Source organism: Odontomachus brunneus, unplaced genomic scaffold (assembly GCF_010583005.1).
Source record: "Odontomachus brunneus isolate Ranch 3 - 2012 unplaced genomic scaffold, Obru_v1 Obru_scaffold_188, whole genome shotgun sequence".
Taxonomy (NCBI): domain Eukaryota; kingdom Metazoa; phylum Arthropoda; class Insecta; order Hymenoptera; family Formicidae; genus Odontomachus; species Odontomachus brunneus.
Window position 1 is genome coordinate 632,957 of NW_022639638.1, and position 19,662 is coordinate 652,618.

Below are 19,662 nucleotides of genomic sequence, written 5' to 3' on the forward strand. Positions count from 1 at the left end.
ATCGTGCACTTGATACGCGTATTAAATAGTAACTTTCTATTAGATAATCTTAATATCGACGATGTATATAAATAACGGTATATTAAACTGGTATGAAGAATTATATACTGATCAAGAATTATATTACTTATTGTATCGATTGAATGCGTCATCGTTGATATGCATTGTCAATATTAAGATTATTTAGTAGAAAGTTACTATATAGTACGCGTATCAAGTGATGTAAACCAAGCCAATGAGCGATAGAATGATGCCAATGAGAAATAGAATGACGCCAATGAGAAATAGAATGACGCTTACAGCGCGTGAGCGCCCAAAAGGAACGCAGCCTTTCTCTTTCTTCATTCAAATCCGAGAAATAGAACAAGAAAGAGAAACGCTGTGCAGCATTGTAGCGGTTACTGGACCGCGCCCAAAGGCGCACTCTGAGAAGTCGTATAGTAGCGCGCCCTAAACGGTCTACGACAGTTAGCAGTACTATTTCTGCGCGGTAGACGCATAGCGTGTGGATTACCTTCCTACTCCCTTCGACTCGCTTCGACTTGCCGGACTTGGGCACCGTGACAAGCCGTGAGATACAATCGAGAATAGAACTGCCGCTCGGAATGGGGAGGGAGGGCGAATGATTCACGCCCGACTAGTCGAGCTTTATCGCGCGAATCAGTGTTGTTCGTCTCTCAGTAATAACGAGAGCCGGTGAATTTATGGCAAATAGTTGCAGATGCGATCTAAACGGCGACGCTTCGACGATAACGTCGAATGAATGCTCGTTCATGGCGCTCAGCTCGAGCATTCATAATTAACAGATGTTATATATACATGTCATTAACCCACCCCGAGTACGAACTGCCCATTCAAATGGACCCTTCCAGTCCCCCGCGTAAACACGCCGTGTGTGGCGATCGAAGCGCGCAGCAATCGACAGCTCTGGTGGCGCTCCGCGCTCCCGCGCTTCAGTGTAGATTCTTTGTCGATTTAAAAGGGTTAACGCGGACGGGCGTGTCCGGCGTCGAGGAAGTGCGCGAGATCACATTTCTATAAAATTTGCCCGGGATAATTGTGTCGTTGCGCAAACATCGTTCGCGAGTTCTCGCGACGATGAGTTGCTGCGCGTCAACGAAATGACGTCAAAACAGAGCTGGCCGTTCGACATCGATCGGCTCTCCGATGCGGTAAACGGCTTACAGAAATGTCTGGAGTGCACGATATGGTAAGTTCGCCGTATGCCTGTAATTAGAGCACCATCAGAGCCTATCGAGTCCGCTCGTGTGATTCACAGACGCGATTAATCAACCGCTTTCGCACGATGATTGGTGTAGCTTATAGGTTAGGATCCCAAGGGTGCTATATATGTTTGATGTAGTAATTATCAATCAAATCAGTTAAAGTAAATCCATATTGATCTCATGGAGGAGAATATAATATTAGCTTAATCTCGAGTACCTTTTTTCACTTGATATTCATTGAGCCTGCTTGTGGATCTCCTTGCATGTAACAGCGAGTAAGCACAAGACTGAAGTCATGTTTTGGAACGCAGTTCTGTAATATTGACTACTTGCAGCTTTCCATCACTTTTCAATGTTTCAACCTTTGCATTTTACATCTATGAGTGACTATTGTGTTGTTTCAGTTTGGAGCTTATGACAACACCTGTAAAGACACGATGTGGCCATTCGTTTTGTAAAAAATGCATAGGAAAGGTCTTGCACCAGAAGGCTTGTTGTCCATTATGCAATGAGATCCTTAACAAACGCAGCATATCTAAGGATGATCATCTGGAGTCATGTATCCAGAAGTTCAAGAACCTCATGATTGTCATTCAAATTGACAGTCACATTGATGGTAAGTACACTGTAACGAGAAGCCTCTCAGTCAATCCGCTGTTTGGATTATTGATTTATTCAATCATGTCTGAATCTATACGATATGAGTTAGTATCCTCATCTGAGTTATCATTAACTGATTGCACCAGAAATATAAGAGCTTAATAGGGAAGCCAAGCTGGATATATAATGAGATAACTTTAGCTCCCCTGGGAAATAGCTGTTGCACCAGTCAGGTGTCACGATATTGAGAATTATCGTTGTGAGAGCTTCCGATAATGGTCATAATATCTCCGGGCTATCGATCGCGATTTGCTGTTGTCTTATTCAGCTGTGAGTGCAAGTTAAGTGCGTAGGGCAGTATACGGCTTGCGCCGTAAAAGTACATTAAGTGAGGTCAGCATTACGTCCTTCGCGGTGGGCCTTCATGCCGGGAGGCATGAAAAATTTAATTCTCGATACACTGGGGGTGCCTCGATTCGCGCTATACGTTTTAGAGAAAACTCAATGTTTTATGAGACTCCGGGAGTTTGGGTATCACGTATCTTTCGGACGCCGTGCAGTATCTCGCGTTGAATATTTCAGCCGCGCGTTTACCGTCGAATTTTTTTCCTACCGTATTTTTTTTTTACACACAATGTGCGCGATAAATCAGCCACACTTTGTCGCGACTCGGGCGAATATGAAAAAAAAAATTAACATTAAATTTTCAATCTCATGGGAATATTATGAATTATTTACGTTTCGTTCTAAAACGAAACGTAAATGAAAACGTTTCTGAAAATCATCTCTATGACTGAATAAAGATTAACTATCTCTGTAAAAAACTACCTTTATAAAAACGATATCTCTATTATCGTGATTGAAAACGTTCACTTGAACATTTAGTTGCTTTAAAATGATGGATAAGATAACTGAAATAAAATAACTGGAAGCAATTGACTGAATAGAAACCTACAGAAGTCTTACTATTTCTACAACCGATATTGAGTTTTCATCTGACCACAGGTAACAGAAAGTCTAATACACGAACCGACTTTTTTCTGTGTACACTGAGGGAACAAATATCTAAGAAATAAAAAATATTGATTTGAGTACTAATAACATACATATCTACTTGTACTAATATGTAAAATATTTTTCAAATAAGACAATATACATTTTCTTCAAACTTTAGTTTTTCATGAAAGCAATTATTTATCCTATTTAAATAAGGAAATTTAGATTTAAATAAATATTCATATCAAAGTCAATGTTATCATTACTATAATATTACCACAATATTTCAGTAAATTACATTCTTTTGCATGGGAGTGTAATGTTAAAGTAATTTTTTTCTCTATCAAAGAGCAACATTTAATACTATTAATAGTATTAACTAGTATTAGTTTAGTAACTAATACTAGTTAATACTACTAAAACGTTAGCTTAAAATCATAAGATAATTATATTTTGATAAATATTGAAATGATATTAATTTAATCAAATTTTTTTTAGCAACATAATTAAAAGCTTAAGTTTAATGTTGTATTTTTTGTGCTGTGTACGTATGTTATTAGTACCTATTGAATAAGTATTTTTTATTTCTTAGATATTTTTTCTCCTAATGTAAATAACTCTATTTTTATAATCATACACACACACACACACACACATATATATATATATATATATATATATATTTATACTTATAATCTATACTATTTATAATCCTTCTATTTATAATCTTGTCGGCAAAGATCAAAAGATATGTTTGTAAATCATAATACGTTTGCTCGTGCCCGAATTTACTGTTGAAATTTACGCGAGACAGACAAATGCATTGTGCCTTGAGAAAGCGCGCAACTCCGGATGATTATTCATACCTGACCGCACGGTAGGTAGATGTGTTGTGCAGCATTAACGTCACGATCCGTCATAAAAGTGTTGTCGTAAGATTACTTCATCTTTATTAAAGTTTCCTAGAACATTTTTTGTTGTGAAAAGTAATCATGCTGAAACGTCGAAATTGCTCACGGTTTTTCTCTATAATTCTTATAATTGCATTTTTTTTGAAACTGTTTACATAAGTCAGTGATCTCAGTATTATTAGTAAAAACATATGCGACTATTGATTATCGAGGTCTCTAAGACATGATATATGTAGTTTTAATAATACCGAACTAAAAAATAAAAAAATAGGTGATTGGAGTCGTTCTGATTTATCTTATTTCAGTGACGTTAAACATAAAAGTTCTCCCTGTTACAAAAATGATTTTGAATCTTAAATATTGCAAAAATGCTTTTGCACTTTAAATATTATAAAAGCGTCCCTTTTATCGATGTTAATAAATGGAACGAGGCGTGACCACGAGGCGATATCCGTGTTACAGTACTGTCGCACTCAAAGCAGCCGCGCGACACGAGAGAATGCTACTCAAATTCGGATAGTAGTCAGTCTAGCGTCTCCCACAAGAGAAAACGGATACGATCGATTCGCAGTAACCAGACTACCTTTGAGATCAACAGACCGTCGACAAGCCGAAGGACGGTAACTGACTGTGATAATCCACAATACGATGCAAATTCATTGGCTGGATATGACCAAAGCTTATCGACTCTGACCAACCTTCTTCCCACTGACGGCAATGATAACACGCTTTATGATACGCCAGATGTTAAAGTTCGCACATGGATACACTCGTTCATCGAAAGTACGTCGAGTACCACCATCAAGGGTGTAGAGAATGAAGTATGTCCAAGCGAGGAGAACACGTCTCGAGTGAGCAAGAAGAGGAGACGATCCAGTGACACAAGGAAGGCCGACTCGAGTAAATTGAAGTACAATGCGATTCACAGTAAAGTACGCACGAAAGATCGCAAGAGGTCCATCCCAACGGATGTTGGGAAACCGGACGTCGAAGAGCGTAACAGCAGATCCCGGGATGACTCATCATTCGCGACGTCGAGCAATCAGACACATCAGGCCGATGCATTCGACCGTTCGCACGGGACCAATACACCCACGGTCGGTAACAAGCCGTCCTCCACGGATACCACTTGGAGCCGCGTAAGGGAGATCGGCAAGGAGATGCGCGGGAAGAAGAAGAGAGTGAAGAAGTTGAGCGTCAGTACTGAGAGGAGTACCGGCAAGAACACCGAGAAGAGTAACGAGAGCCCCGAGAAGAATAACGAGAGCAGGGATGAGAAAAATACGGAAAGCAACAAGAGTAAGAACGTTCCTCGTATAATAGAAGACATCGTGTTGATACCAAGGAAAAAATACGAGTCACTTGATAAGAGCGCGACGAATGACGACACGAGCAACAAAGAGGCGAGCGTATCTAAAAAGTCGCGGGAGTCGAACAGTTCGAAATGGGACGCAATTGATGAAAAATCGAGCTTGTCGAATGCAAAAGTAAAGACAAACACGTCAGCGAATGAAACCACGGCTCGCAATCGGGAGGAATCGTTTACGAGTGACAAAACGAACTGTTCGATGTCTGAAGCTAATCCTTGCTCGTTGGAAACATCGTTGGTCATCACGTTGGAAGAGGGTGAAAAGCTGCCTATAAGGAATCTCAACAGCCGTCAGATGAATGAGATTATCGGGTGCAAGGGAGATCTTAAGGGCCTAGTTGACGACGCGAACACCTTGGAAAAGCGACATCTCATGAAGGAGAAAGACAAAGAGCAAAAGGAAGACGTGGAGATTATGATGGAACCGTTCGACTCGCCGTCGCATCAGCAAAGATTGATCATACTGACGCCGGAGAAACTCAACGAGTCTGTAGACAAATGCAGGGCGAACCACAACACTGACTTGCGAACTCCTGTGAGGTTGGAAACGAATCCGACGTCGAGCTTGCCGACTGAGAGCCAAACTACTCCAAATATGAACAACGACGCTGGAAGGACGACGACGACGACTCCAGTAGAAGGGACGTCTGATTTGCGAACACAAACATTGAACAAATCCAGGTTATCCTTGAAGAGAACCCCGAAGACCTTGGGATCGCCATTGTTCAGCCAGACTCCGCTGATGGAACGAATATCGATCAACAAGTCAGTCAGCTTAAAGAGCCGTAAGAGCGTCGATTTGCCAGTGTCGAATGACGGTCCGTCCTTTGACCGATTGGCGACTGTCAGACGCGACTTGAGCTCGCAAATCAGCGATAGGGATCGTCCATCAACCGACCAGGCTACGACTGCCGTCGGTATGTCAACGAAAAGCACAGTCGAGGATAACAACAGAAACGTTGGCGGAACTGTTTGCCAAGACAAAAGGCTCTCTATACAATCGACGAGCTCGAAGAAGTCGAGGCGTATCGATAGTCGGTCGCATAAAGAAGGATGTAAGTTTATGCAGCTCGGCACACTGGTCAGACGGCGAGACGTGAAGTATTATTATAAGGGCGCGACTAAATGCGAGATATATTTTCCGGCGAAAATCCGAGTGGCCTCGGTGTACAATATGCAGCAGTCGGCCAGCAAAAGCGACATGCAGCCACGCGCCGAGGACAAGTCACGCAGCTTCGAGTCTTTGCTTACGACTTTCAACGACTCGCAGGATTCAACGGACGTCACTGTGGTGGAGAACGTGCACAAATCGGCCGCGAGTCTGGACAACACCGTCTTAGAGAACACGAAACTCACGTACGGCGTCTCAGCGAGCTCAACGCCAAAGGCAAACGCGGATCGTCGTCTTGATCGTGCGGAGACCACAGCGCGAGGAAGCTCTTCGACGAGCGTCATCCATAAAACATTGATCGCGGAGGAGGCTCCACGATCGCCTCGTACATCTCGTGCGGACCAGAACGTGACGCAACAGGGGACTCCGCGGGCGAATTCCATCAGACTGTTGTCGCCGGACAAGGACTCGCAGCTCAAGTTCCTCACTATGGACTCGCCGATGAGTCAACACGGCCAGTCGAGGCTCGCGAGTTCCGCGCAATCTGAACTCGAAAGAGGTTTGGCTTCTACCAAAGACAACAACCTAGTCGAGGTGAGAGACTCACAGCGGACCGTCAGACCGCTCGAGCCTCTCTCCGAGAGACTGGAGTCGGCTAAGAAGAGGAAGAGAGACGACAGCAACGATGACGACAACGATGACGGCAACTCCAGCGTCTCGGCGGTCAGCATGAGTAGTCAATGCACGGTCAAGCTCTGTCAAGACAAAAAATCCCGCTTGAACTTGCCGTGCAATCGAGGCGACGAAGTGATCTGCTTGGATCTCGACGACCGCAGCAAAGCACATGAGAGAAAATTCAAGAGGATAGTCTCGATCTCGGACTCAGATACGGACACGGAATCACTGTCGACACGCGTCGCGAAGAAGTCGAACAGGTACGTGATCGTGTTTGTCGTTGCAAGTATTCATCCTAGTTGATGTATAATCCGTGACAAAAAACCGTGTCTCTCTCTCTCTCTCTCTCTCTCTCTGAAACTCAAAAGTTTGCACGTTTAACGTTCTTCGTTCACGAAACCACTCTGACCGATTTTCACTGCACACTCTGTTCTATCGTTCCCTACTTCCCCCCTTCCTGCCTCACTCTTCCCCTTATTGTTACTTTTTTTTTTGGAAAAGTTCATTCTTTAGTGAACGATGCGAAAGCCGCAGGATAGCCGCGCGTTTAATCGCAAAAAGATATTCTCTCTCTCCTTCTCATTTGGGACACAAACGTATTTTCCTTGATTTTTTTTCTTTAATTTTTGATTTTTTATTTGTGTGTGTCTTCCGTGTTGTCTCTGAAGAAACAAGAGTAGCGATCGATGTGACCAGGGGAATGCGTCGATCACGAGCACGTCTAAGAGGAAAAAATTGTCGAAAAGAGTCTCGGACGAGGACTTCCGCATCCGCAGCATAGTCGACAAGTGGAGCAACGAGCACAGCGCGACACAAAAGAGACTGACCAAGGGGACGAAAAGCGCGCAGGATGCCGCGAAGCCAACGAGGCTCAACGAGAAGATAAAGATTCACCGTCACTCATCTTTCTCGACTAATTCGTCCGAGGGTGCGAAGCGCGGCAGCGCGAAGTCGAACGAAAAGAACACCGAATCGGAGCTGTTCTTCGAGAGTAACAGCATATTCAACTCGGAGGGTCTGGAGCAGCTCGTTGTGCGTCAATCGAGCGACAAATCGAACAAGGGCCGGAAAGAGCAGGAGTCATCGAATTCCATAGATCCCTTGGCCGACGACATTGTCAACAAAGTGTTGCAGATCAACCGGCCGCAGCAGAGTAATCCCGCCGCGTGTCGATCAACAGGCGTCACTTCGCGGGTAAACGACGACGGGACGAATCAAAAGGACAAGAGCGAGCGCTACGAATACAACTTGCTGCAGGACAATTTCGACGAGATCATCGCGAGTGTCGAGCTACCGCAGAGCGAGGACGTGGTGCCTTGTAGCGAGCTGCCGGCTCACCGCAATTCCGATCGCAATCTCAGCCGCACGCTGACGGAACAGAACACGTCGAGCTGTCCCGCGATGACGAATGAATCGCGCGACGTCGCCCGGCACGGCCAGATGAAACCTGCATCGTCTACAGCCGACATCTTCGAATATTGTGGCTACTCCGGCGGCAAAAGTGTCAAGAAGGCACACCCGACCAGCACCTCGGGAAATTCCAACAAGGAGAATATCGTGTCCCACGGTCAAAGGAAACACGATCACGCGGAGGAGGACCGAAGGGACAAGAAAAATGTTGCCGCAAGAAGCCCGGACTCGATTGACAAAGCCGGCCGTGAGAAGTCCGTGTCAAGAAATAATGTATCACAAGAGAAGCGTGGGCCCTTTGATCGCACCGAGATGACGGAGAGGACGTCGCGGATGGAGATTAACGTTCCAGTGGGCTCGACAAGTCAAGCGGACCACGACGGCAGGGTGCAAGAGAGAGCGAATAACGAGTCGAATGCGAAAGATTTTTCCTCCGATTCTCTCATGAACATCACGCAACACCAGGATCAACTGAGGATGATCGAGGAAGATCTGTTCGGTATCGCGCCTGCCTGGATTGATGCGAAAGCGTCCAAGACAAGTTCGGACGATTCGCTTCGAGAGGAGCAACGCACCCCGAAAAAGAGGAAGAAAGGAGGCGTTCATAAGAAGAATGCGACGTCGCAGGTGAGTGTTCGCGTATTTGTGTGATTCTTTAATTCGTCGTAGCAACTGCATGCTTCCATTTCGATTATAATTTTTTAAGTTTTATAAGTTTCTCACGGGATATTCATAGTCCCTTTAGAGAGTTACTCAACTGCCTTCAGAGGCGGTGATACGAGAAATTAGTTATGAACTTTAGACGCAATTCCAACTCTAACTTATCCACGAGACATTCAAAATTCTTTTCAGGAGTTTGATACGAAATTAAATGAAAACAATTCACGTGCAATTCATACGGACAACGTTATAAATACGATCAATTGTAACCATGTATATATAGAGTATCCCGTGATGAACTGTACATACTGAGAGAGCGTGTTTCTAGGATCAATTTAAGCAGGAAACTTGCCATAAACATGAATGAAATTCACAATAGTTATCTAAATAGATCCAAGCTAAGAATTGAGTTGCAATTTTTGGAATGTCCTTATCATTGAAACTAAGAAGACTAACAAAATAAATCAAATATAAAAACAAAAGATTATTGGATAGAAATAAAAATCGCAAGTTCAAATTGTTCAAATTGACGTCCTTCGGCTACGATACATCGCGCACTGCAATGGACACGTGTATTATATTAATACACTATATCCATGCAGGTCTGAATACAGCGTATTAAGTGTCTACCGACTCCTCTTTGTCTAAAAGAGGGGCTTTCTTTCAGAAGTTTAAGAATAGCCAGATCTAATTCTTAGTTTGAAACTTGTACTTAAGTTGACTATTGCGAATTCCATTCACGTTTTTAGGAAGTTTTCTGCTTAAGCTGTTCTCAAGAACACGCTTTCTTACAAGGGACAATATCCAAGTGTGATAATACCCATTTTCCTTGAAAGTCAGCACGCACATAGCATATGATATGACATTTCATATTTGATATTTTATATCGGCCCGTTTTTTAATTTGCACAATTATTTAGACGATTGTTTAAACAAAACTCGAAATGGCAATGTACGTAAAAATTGATATTTATTATACTATATAATTTATATATTATAAGCCCATAACATGTAAATTTAAGATACATAAACCTAAAAGCTATAAGCACGTAAACTCAAAACTCATAACTCGAAAACCCATAAACCTATAAACCCATAAGCCCGTAAACCTGAAATCCATAAGTCTAAAACCCATAAACAATCGTCTAAATAATTGTGCAAATTAAAAAACGGGTCGATATAAACGTGCACATATGAAATGTCATGTCATATGCTATGTGCGTGTTGAGTTTCAAGAAAAATGGTGTGTCACTTGAGTAGTGTCCCTTGTTAGTATGTACAGTTTGTCATGAAACGTACAAGGTCAATTAGAATTTTTATTTATTATTGCACGGAAAAAATTTTGTAGTAAATATTATTATATATATTATTACTTATATTATATATATTATATATTTATAATTATTATTATATATAGGATTTTATAAAGTAGGAATATGTAGGTTGACATCCTGCAGTAACTCACTGCATCTTTTCATTTCACATGTTATTTATATTTTAGGAACTGAAAAGTGCTGCCGTAGCACTTGCTAGTTTTCTAGCGAAATTTACCATGTTCCTTCGCAAGATAGATCTGACTAAAAACGTAGTAAGATCGAAAAGAACTTATACGAGAGAAAACTATAATATTCTCTCCGTGCAATATTTGTATCTATAATATTTCGGGGGTAACCGAAAAATTTATATGCTTTATATTGGCTGTGGGATACTCTTTTACGATCGTTTTATTGAAAATTCTTATCGGAGAGTCGCGCGAGACAGGCATACGTTTCGCGATCGAGAAAAAGAAGAAGAAAAAAAGAAAACAGCGGAAAACGAACGAATCGAATTTACATCCGCGCCAGCGTGCGAGTTTCGGTCTTTCCACGTCCGTTGCAAATGTCATCGCGGCGTAAACCGCAACGTTTCCCTTCGAAGAACAACTCCGTCTCCTCGTCGAAATAATTACAGCTCGTGTAATTAACCCTCGGACGTTCGCGACGAGTTTAATCGCCGATATTAAACGCGACGCGCGACGTTTTATATTCTGTTAAATTTTCTGTTGTGATGGTTCACGACCTCCTTTCCCCACCTTTTTACGATTCTTTTTACGTGCACGCGACTGTGTGCATTCGTTGTCTATCTCTGTGCGACGATGGGAGCGTTTCACGTAGCAGTAGCAAAGAATGGATTATGAAATAGCTTGTTTCGTACGCATCGCCTCTCGCCCTTCATGAACTTACGCTGCAAGCTGCACGTCACACCCGTTAGATGTTACTCTCTACGTTGTACGAAACTGCGACGCACACTGGCCCTTTGACGGGCCTTTGAAAAAGGAAAGCAAAAGAAGGAAAGAAACAGACTCTTAGCGACAAAAGAGAGACTCTTAGAGAAAGAGAAAAAAATTAAACAGACTTAGCGAGGATCACATAGCACTTTTAAACGCAGGAACACTCCGCCGACGAAGACGACATTGTGGAGAACACGCCCGAGACGAAGATGAGGAAGTAAGTACTCGTACTCCAAACACTTTGCTCTCTTTATGACGCACTCCTCATGTATGTGCTTACGCGCTTTCGCCGCTCGGATGACGTGCTCGTACATATCATGCAAGTACATATCGTTGCATGCGACTCGCAATGAAACTGCCGGAACTGCTCACCCGTGCTCAGTTTCGAGTGTGTAGGGTAGCGTATCGCGAAGCAATCGGGAGACACATTGGCAAAAAGAACGTATGGAAATAAAGTTGAAGAATCAAAAATTAAACGATTAATCGTGGAGTGACTAAAACACACCGTAAAGAGATATGGATAAAGAGAAATGGAAATAAGATTGATGGGTTTCGAGAAGAAATTAAACTTTAAAAGAACTAAGTCATAAATGTATTCCGTGTAAATGCACGAGACTAATATCTCTTATCAAAAATATATATTGTTGCTCAAATTTTGGAAATGATAACACCCGCTATTGGAGCACACAAGTACTCTGAGAGAAAAATGTTTCGTATTTGTAACTATAATCATAGACATTACCGTCCAGAAGTTTGAAAGCAGTCATATTTTTGTATGAAATAAAAGATCGTTTGTTATGAAAACAACCGGTTATAATAAATATTATGAAAACAACCGGTTATAATAAATGTTTATTGACATTGACGACTATTTTAGGTCAGAACATCAACTCTTTGTGTCTATGTCTAATAAATTCTTGCTATTATCTACTTGCGGTTGAACACTTACTTTGTTTTGATCATGTTAGAATCACGGAAATATGATGTTTATCCTCAATTCCGATATCTAATCATTGTATTCCAATTAAATAGGATCTTAATAGTTGTATTCAAGCATTTATAGACGCAAGTTATAATTTCTGAGCTCAGTGCGCGTTAAAGTTATCAGTCGGTTGATTTAACTGAATTTTTTATTCCATATAATATAATTATAGGCACATAGAGTTTGTGTTCTAACCTAAAGTAGTCGTCAATATCAATAAACATTCATTATAATCGGTTGCTTTCATAACATTTACAAACGATCTTTTATTTCACAGAAAAATATGACTGCTTCCAAACTTCTGGACGGTATAGAGAAATAATTACTATAAATTATGGTCAAGATAACCATTTTTTAGTCAATCTACTATAATTTTAATGATAATAACCTTATATGCATGTTACTACTATTATCTACATGTTAGAAACCAAAAAATATAGTTGAGACCAAATTGGACATAATTATTATTACTAAAATTATAGTACAATTGACTAAAAAATGGTTGTCCTGACCATAATTTATAGTAACTATTTCTCTATATGATTATAGTTACAAATACCAAACATTTTTCTCTCAGTGTACGCTATGAGGGAAGGAATATTTGGAAAGTAAAAAATATTTATTCGGCGGATACTAATTGAAATATTTAAGGTTTTTGAAAAAAGGGCGAAATGTTTATGGACGCTTGGCCGCACTCTTTGAAGATTACAGATAATGCAGATACGACTGCCGACATTTAACAATATTACATTTTCAATCTAATATTTTGTGATTTCCATTTATAAAAATTATTTTTGAATAATAAGTATATATATTCCTTTACTTTGAATCGTATAAATATATATATTCCTATATATATATATATATATATATATATATATATATATATTCGTATATATATTCCTTTACTTTGACTCGTGCTTGTCACACGGGAGGGGGTACGTCTCACGCATATCTGTAATCTCAATTTCTCGTCAGAATAATTTAATCTTACTTCTATTGCTTTTTTCACGCCGTCACGAGAGAATCATCCGCGACGTGCAACCGCGGCGATGCACCGAACAAGACCGGGAATACGCAGAGAAATGTAAGCAGTAAAATTTGAGCAGTGAGCAAATTGATCAACCTCAAATTTTTTTTACGGCTCAAGAATAATTGATGGATCAATTTTCTTACTACTCAAGTCTTACTGCTGACGTTTCCCTCATGTGTGTCCTAAGAACGCGCATCGATCGACCCGAAATCGCAAAGAGCAGTTCCGCGCGTTCGCTGTTAAACGCGTCGCAACATGCTGCGAGATATATTTCCTCGAATTTTGCAGCAGCGGCAGTAGCGGCAAAACAGTCGGCTTGAGCACGCGCCGAAATATAACGACATTGAACTATGGGGATCTGTCCCCGATTCCGAGTTTCTCTGAACAGCCCAGCTCGACCACGTCCCCGCGCAAAAGGGCGACGTCGAGGAGCGAGCACGCGAGCACGCCTCTTTGCCAGCCCGATTTGATCCCATATCCGCTTTACCAAAGTACACCGAAGGTGACGTCCAGCTCGATAACATCCGGCCGCCGCGACGACGTGTCCACAACAGGCAACATCAAGCAGCTCAGTAAGCGACGCGCGACAGCGGCCAGCGCTGACGACGAAGCATCATCGTCGACGACGAAGCAGACTACAAACGGCAACACATCGAGGAACACGTGTCAGCAGGTTGACCGGGGCAGATTGCGCTTCGTATGCACCGGCTTGGCGGCGATTCAGATCGCGAACGTGCAGAGATTTGCGCGACTACACAACGCCGAATACGCGAAGCAGTTTGACCCGAGTGTGACGCACGTGATCGTGAACACCATCGGCGCGGAGAACGCGGCGAAGAGCACGCTCAAGTATTTGCAAGGCATCGCGCATTGCAAGTGGGTCGTCAGCTACAAGTGGATCGAGGATTGCACTAGCGAGCGGCAGCTGTTACCTGAATCCCCTTACGAGGCCACCACGCAAAGCGCCGAGATCAATGGGCCCGGGCCTCGGAACTCGCGACTCAGCCGCAAGGGTCTCTTCGAGGACTTCACGTTCTTGTGCGTTGGTCCGTACGACAACGTTTCGCTAAGTCAATATCAGGTTGGTACTTGGGTTTTTGGGTATTTTCGCTCGGCCTTCTACGACAGAAGGTGAACGAAACGAGAAACGTGTTTGCGGGGGATTATCTTGAATAGAGCGCGTTTCTTTTCGCGGGCGAAACCTCTAATCACCGACTGACGCGTTGATTGCACAAAAACTGCTGATCGAATTGCAGTTATGGCAAAGAAATGTATCCTTTGTCTTCATGAGTTGCTTTGATTGCATAATCAATTTTTCTTACACTAAGAGAAAAATATTTAAAAAATAATAATTATTCATTTTGGTAGATATTAATAACATATTTACTTGAATCTAAATTCTTTTACTTAAATAGAATAAACAAGTGCTTTCATGAAACTAAAGTTTCCTTAAAGTATTAAGAAAATATGTATTTTCTTATTTGGAAAAAATATTTTATATTGATACAAACAAATTTCTCTGTCATTAGTACTCACCGAATAAGATTTATTGTTTGTTAGATATTTTTTTTCTCAGCGTAGATGCAATTAGTTACATTTTCTCGCATTGATTTTCGCCGATTGTACGGAATTACCGATTACGAATTGATCGATTATCAAATTACCAATAACACGATAAATAGATGTGATTCGAGACACGAATATCTGTCGCTCCATCTCATCAGCTCTTTATTGGCCATATAACTTTTTAAATGCAATTAATTTCTATTTTACACGTAAGTGAATGAGGCGCGATAATATCAGTGCCACGAGAGGTCAGACCAGAATTCTCAACGTGTTAAAACCGATTCGCTGTACGCGTGTTCCCAACGACGAGAATTTTTATTTACGTTCTCGTTCGCACAACCGTCGTCACTGCCGTCAGTTGTGGATCCAATTGGATTCAGGCCAAGCCATCTTAAGGAATACCTTCGGTTTTAGGATTTGTTACGCGCCACCGGAGCCACGGTGGTCAACTCTCTGCAGGCACTCGCCACCGAGAAGGGCTTGAGAGGTATCGTGATTCAGGGCGATCATCACGCAGAGAGCACGATCGGTAAGCGATAGTGATGTAGATGCGCGACGCGCCTTCGGAGAGAACGCGAATATCTGTGACATTTATCAAACCGCGACGTTGGTACTTGTCGATCGAACATACACCGCGGTTGAAGAATACGCGAAAGCAGCGAACGCAGCTAGATCAGAGGTGAGAAATCACGTTCCCCACTTTTGCCCGCAGAATCTTGGTACCGAGACGTTCGGGCACCGCCAATTCTTATCGACTGGATCGTGGAGTGTATCGGCCACTACAAACTCCTCCAGCTCATCCCCTACATTCAGACGCTGTCGCCACAGGATTACTACGCGTTAGGCTATCCACGGGAGATCGTCGGGGAGGAAGAGTACAGCGACATGTCCGCATAATTGACGCCAGTCGTCGGATTCGTTTCCGATCGCCGACTAGTCGTTCATTACTATCAGTTGAATTAACGAAATAATTGCAATTATTTTATTGGCGCATTGACTACGCCACTGGATCACATATATTTCGTTTAGCAGTTGTTATTTCGTCGATACGCGTCCACTGCGCGCAATTCATCGTTCCTTATTGTACGCCGTGACTGTATTAACGATGTCGTAATTTAAGTTTTGTAATTTCGTAATAAAGAGTTCTCTAATCAGGTTCCAGCAAAGACCGTCTAATCAAGAGTTCTTGTTTCTCCCTTCGCTGGAAGACCTCCCACTCTTCCTTTCAGTTTCAACGACTCTCGTCGCTCGAGATCGCGGTCCCGTCTAGCCCGACGTCATCGTCACGAGTTCGCCGTCCGTTCTGTGCGCGAGCGGTCGCCGTCCCCCTCTTACACACAGCTTTCCAATTTAGCCTTGAGGGATCCTCGAGACTGCGGTTAATGCCGCCGTGAGACGCGTCTCGAGATGTTTCGCGTTCCTCTACGGCAACCACACACGAAATCCATTCGGTTCACGATGACGTGAGTAGTCGACAGTGTTTCTGTCGTGCGATACCGTCATCGTCGCCGTCGTTCGTCGTCATTCGCCGAGATCGCAACGCTCGTTTGTCCGCGGGGAACGTCGGCGTTTCACTCGTATATATTCACCTAACACACGTACCATATTGATTTGCCCGGGACCACCTGTAGCCAAGTTCCTCTCTCGCGTTCTCTCTCCCTCTCTCTATCTCTCTCTCTTTCTCTTTCATTCGCTCGCGCGCCGCACGGTGGTTATGAATCCCGCCCCAATCGCGCGAGTGAGCTCGGGGAAACAATGGCTGCGTATTCTACACACACAGGCGTGCACGCGATACTCTTGATTTCGATATTAATATTGCAAAACGATACGCCGGAAGGTCAGAGTTCACGAAATTCGCGATTTTACAACGCTGACTCACCTATCCTCGCGAGCGTTACGCGAGCTGCATTATGCATTATGTATTGTCTAATTCGCAGATAACGCACATCTATAGCCGTGTAAATATTTCAGCATGATGTGTCAGATATACTTTTCGCGATAGAGATTATATTCCCGAGCACGAGCTGTCGGGCTTCGCGCGGCGCGGATGTCGCGGGATCATCGGCACGGGGTTTTTGCGCTCCGCTTTTACGCTCGTCACGAGCCGTGGTGTGCTGTTCGAGATTAAAGCGTTCATTCGCTCGACACATTTCCGTACATATGTTCCTCATGTATAGTCATGCCCACGGATTAACATTTTAGAACGGCGTGTTGCACTTGTTGTCGAGATACAGTCTTGTTCTGATAACCCTCGGCTGTATTTTTTTTCCCCCAGAACGATTTGTTTTTTCTCATCACGCGGGCAGGTGTGCCGAGCCCGACGGAAAGAGCGATAGTTCCGTAAGAAAATTCCTGCAGATGCGTTGTAATCGATTGCTCCAGATGATGTCTTGGAGGAAAGCCGTAATTTCATTATTGGAGGCTTGCAAAAGTATTGTGAGTTTTTAGTCATATTTTTGTTCTCAATAATAATTAAATAAGTGAATAAATAAATAAATAATATAAAGCAATACACGTTGTCTTCAATCGAAACATTCGCCATTTTATCTACTTTTTGAGTGATTTTCGAGCGATTGTCTGTATTCTGTGTTTGTAAAATAATTCTCAACAAAATTACTAATAATCTGACAAATTTCTACAAGTTTTTAATACGATAGAAGTATAATATCGCCGGAATAAATAATTATTGTGGCGAATAATCGTGAATGGCTACTGCTTGCTTGATGAATAATTTGTTTCCATTGAGTGCGATAAATCCAAAACTAAATATCCCAAATCTCATTGAAATTTTTAACTAAAACAATATATACTCTTTTAAATCGTTGAAATCGAACTTTTGCAAGCCTCTAATATTATCAGAGTAAATGTGTATTTCGTTCGGGATATTTATCATCGCGACAACGAAATATTTTGTCTGTTTCGCGAATATTATACGTTTGTTATTGAACGGTTTGCACACATTTTTTTTAATGAAGTTGCAGCTGTTCCAGCTGTCACAATTGAGGGATGTTACTGGCGTTTGTGTCATAATCGGTTATAATAGCGCTCGAAGTGACAGCACAAATATTTAATATTGGCCTTTATACTCTTATCTAAGAAATAAAAAGGTAATAAAAATATTTACGTTTCTCTTAAATTCTCCGTGGCAGTTATGACTTGTATCGTATGTTATTACTTCGACTCCTGTCATGACTGCACTGAGAGCAAAAATATCTTTAAAGTAAAAAATATTTATTCGGTGAGTACTAATAATACATATTTACTTATACCAATGCATTGATAATTTATTAGTAATTTATTTGTACCAATATATTTCTCAAATAAAGAAATATACATTTTCTTAAAACCTTAGCTTTTCACGAAAGCTATTGTTTATTCTTTTGTTTGAATAAGAGAATTCAGATTTAAGTAGATATGTTATTAGTACTCACTGAATAAATATTGTTTACTTCTATTTTTCTTCCAGAACGCGATTACTGCGCAAACACATCAGGAGTGTCTCGCAATTGTGACAATTTGAAACGCTGCAGCCTTATTGGGAAAAATGTGCACAAACCGTTTTGCAATCGAACATAAGAAATCCACGTCTGCATTCGCGCGTCGCATTGCGTCGCGCTGGAACGAACACGATGAATTTTGATCGAGACAAGTTATTTGGGATTTAGTCGTCTGTTTTGTAACATATTGAGATTCAATTATACCTTTTTCCCTATAACTTGCACACGCATACGCGCGCACACACACACACATACACACACACACACACATATCCTAGCCACATAACTTGGGACTGTTGAAGTTCACTATTGTGCGTGGTCTGGTATACCTATGTTTGCGAATTGTTCTCAATTGTGCGGAGCATCGAGGACTCCATTGTGTGTTCTCACGCGACGCCACTCGTCTGTGTGCGCCACGTCCATTTGTGTCGTCTGCAGACGGCAAAATAGTGGTACATTATCGCCTTTGAGCGGTTCCCCGTATTAAACTGAAAATCATTTTGACACGCGTACGGCCGATACATATACCCGCGCTCATTTATCGTATCCGCGCGTCGCATCGCGTTTAGAATCTCGCGTCGTGGATGAAATAGCAGTAGACGTGTTTAAGGTGCCGTTAAAACTATGTTAAAACCCCGAGTCCCTCGTATTATCACATCTCAAGAACGAAATTATACATTTCTTTTTTAAGGTAATTACCTTACGACAATATTGTCGAGTAATTTAGACACAATGAAAGGAAAGAGTCGAATAATTTTAGAGTTTAATATACAGGGTGCCTCAGATCTCAATGATGACTCTTTATGAGAACGTAGAACGGATTGAGGTCAGTAAGAAACGTGCCAATTTGCGATATTCGCAATAATAGTCAAGATAGTAATTAAAAAAGATGAATGATGAATGGTGAACGATCAGGCGTGATATGGTAGATGAGCTGCAGTGGCGCCGTCTGCCGTTGTATACTTATACATTAAGCCAAACTGAATAAAAAGCCTGTACGAAGTTAGCCCCCCACTTTTCGAATTTATTAATTTTGACAGTTGTGCTGATTTGTGCTAGGTTTGTGCTACATTGTGCTCGAATTATAAATTTTTAATACGAAAAATGAGCGAGAAAAATGGAAAAAACCGTTTTTTTTGGTAGCCCCCCACTTTTTGATTTTCGAAATTTTTTTTATTGTGCTAGGTTGTGCTAAGTTGTGCTAACATTGTGCTAAAGTATTATCTTCGAAAAATAATCATGAAAGGAATAAAACGAAAAAAACGATTTTAGGCAGAAAAGAAGAAAAGTAAGATTTATATTCGTATAAGTCAACCAAACAATATATAATTATATATCTGAGTTGCTCTAGGCTAGCA

At 41.9% G+C, this 19,662-nt stretch overlaps 1 protein-coding gene across 3 annotated transcripts; it reads left to right on the forward strand.

The window, feature by feature from the left end:
- Positions 1-900: 900 nt before the first annotated feature.
- LOC116851724 lies at positions 901-15,983 on the forward strand. Of its 3 annotated transcripts, none has more exons than XM_032831438.1 (8): positions 903-1,210; positions 1,631-1,842; positions 4,196-7,148; positions 7,557-8,925; positions 11,385-11,443; positions 13,734-14,322; positions 15,222-15,336; positions 15,520-15,983. In XM_032831438.1, the coding sequence occupies exons 1-8, from the start codon at positions 1,122-1,124 to the stop codon at positions 15,702-15,704; spliced, it is 5,571 nt and encodes a 1,856-aa protein (XP_032687329.1). In that variant the 5' UTR covers positions 903-1,121; the 3' UTR covers positions 15,705-15,983. The 3 variants fall into 3 exon arrangements, with proteins under 3 accessions (XP_032687330.1, XP_032687329.1, XP_032687328.1); XM_032831437.1 differs by having other exon boundaries at positions 904-1,210; positions 13,530-14,322; XM_032831439.1 differs by lacking the exons at positions 11,385-11,443; positions 13,734-14,322; positions 15,222-15,336; positions 15,520-15,983 and adding an exon at positions 13,530-13,699 and having other exon boundaries at positions 901-1,210.
- Positions 15,984-19,662: the final 3,679 nt, after the last annotated feature.

Coding starts and splice junctions, on each gene's coding strand:
- LOC116851724 (XM_032831437.1), top strand. CDS start 1,122: ATGACGTCAAAACAGAGCTGGCCGTTCGACATCGATCGGCTCTCCGAT. Junction 8,926..11,384: donor AGAAGAATGCGACGTCGCAG/GTGAGTGTTCGC, acceptor TTTTAAACGCAG/GAACACTCCGCCGACGAAGA. Junction 14,323..15,221: donor TTTCGCTAAGTCAATATCAG/GTTGGTACTTGG, acceptor CTTCGGTTTTAG/GATTTGTTACGCGCCACCGG.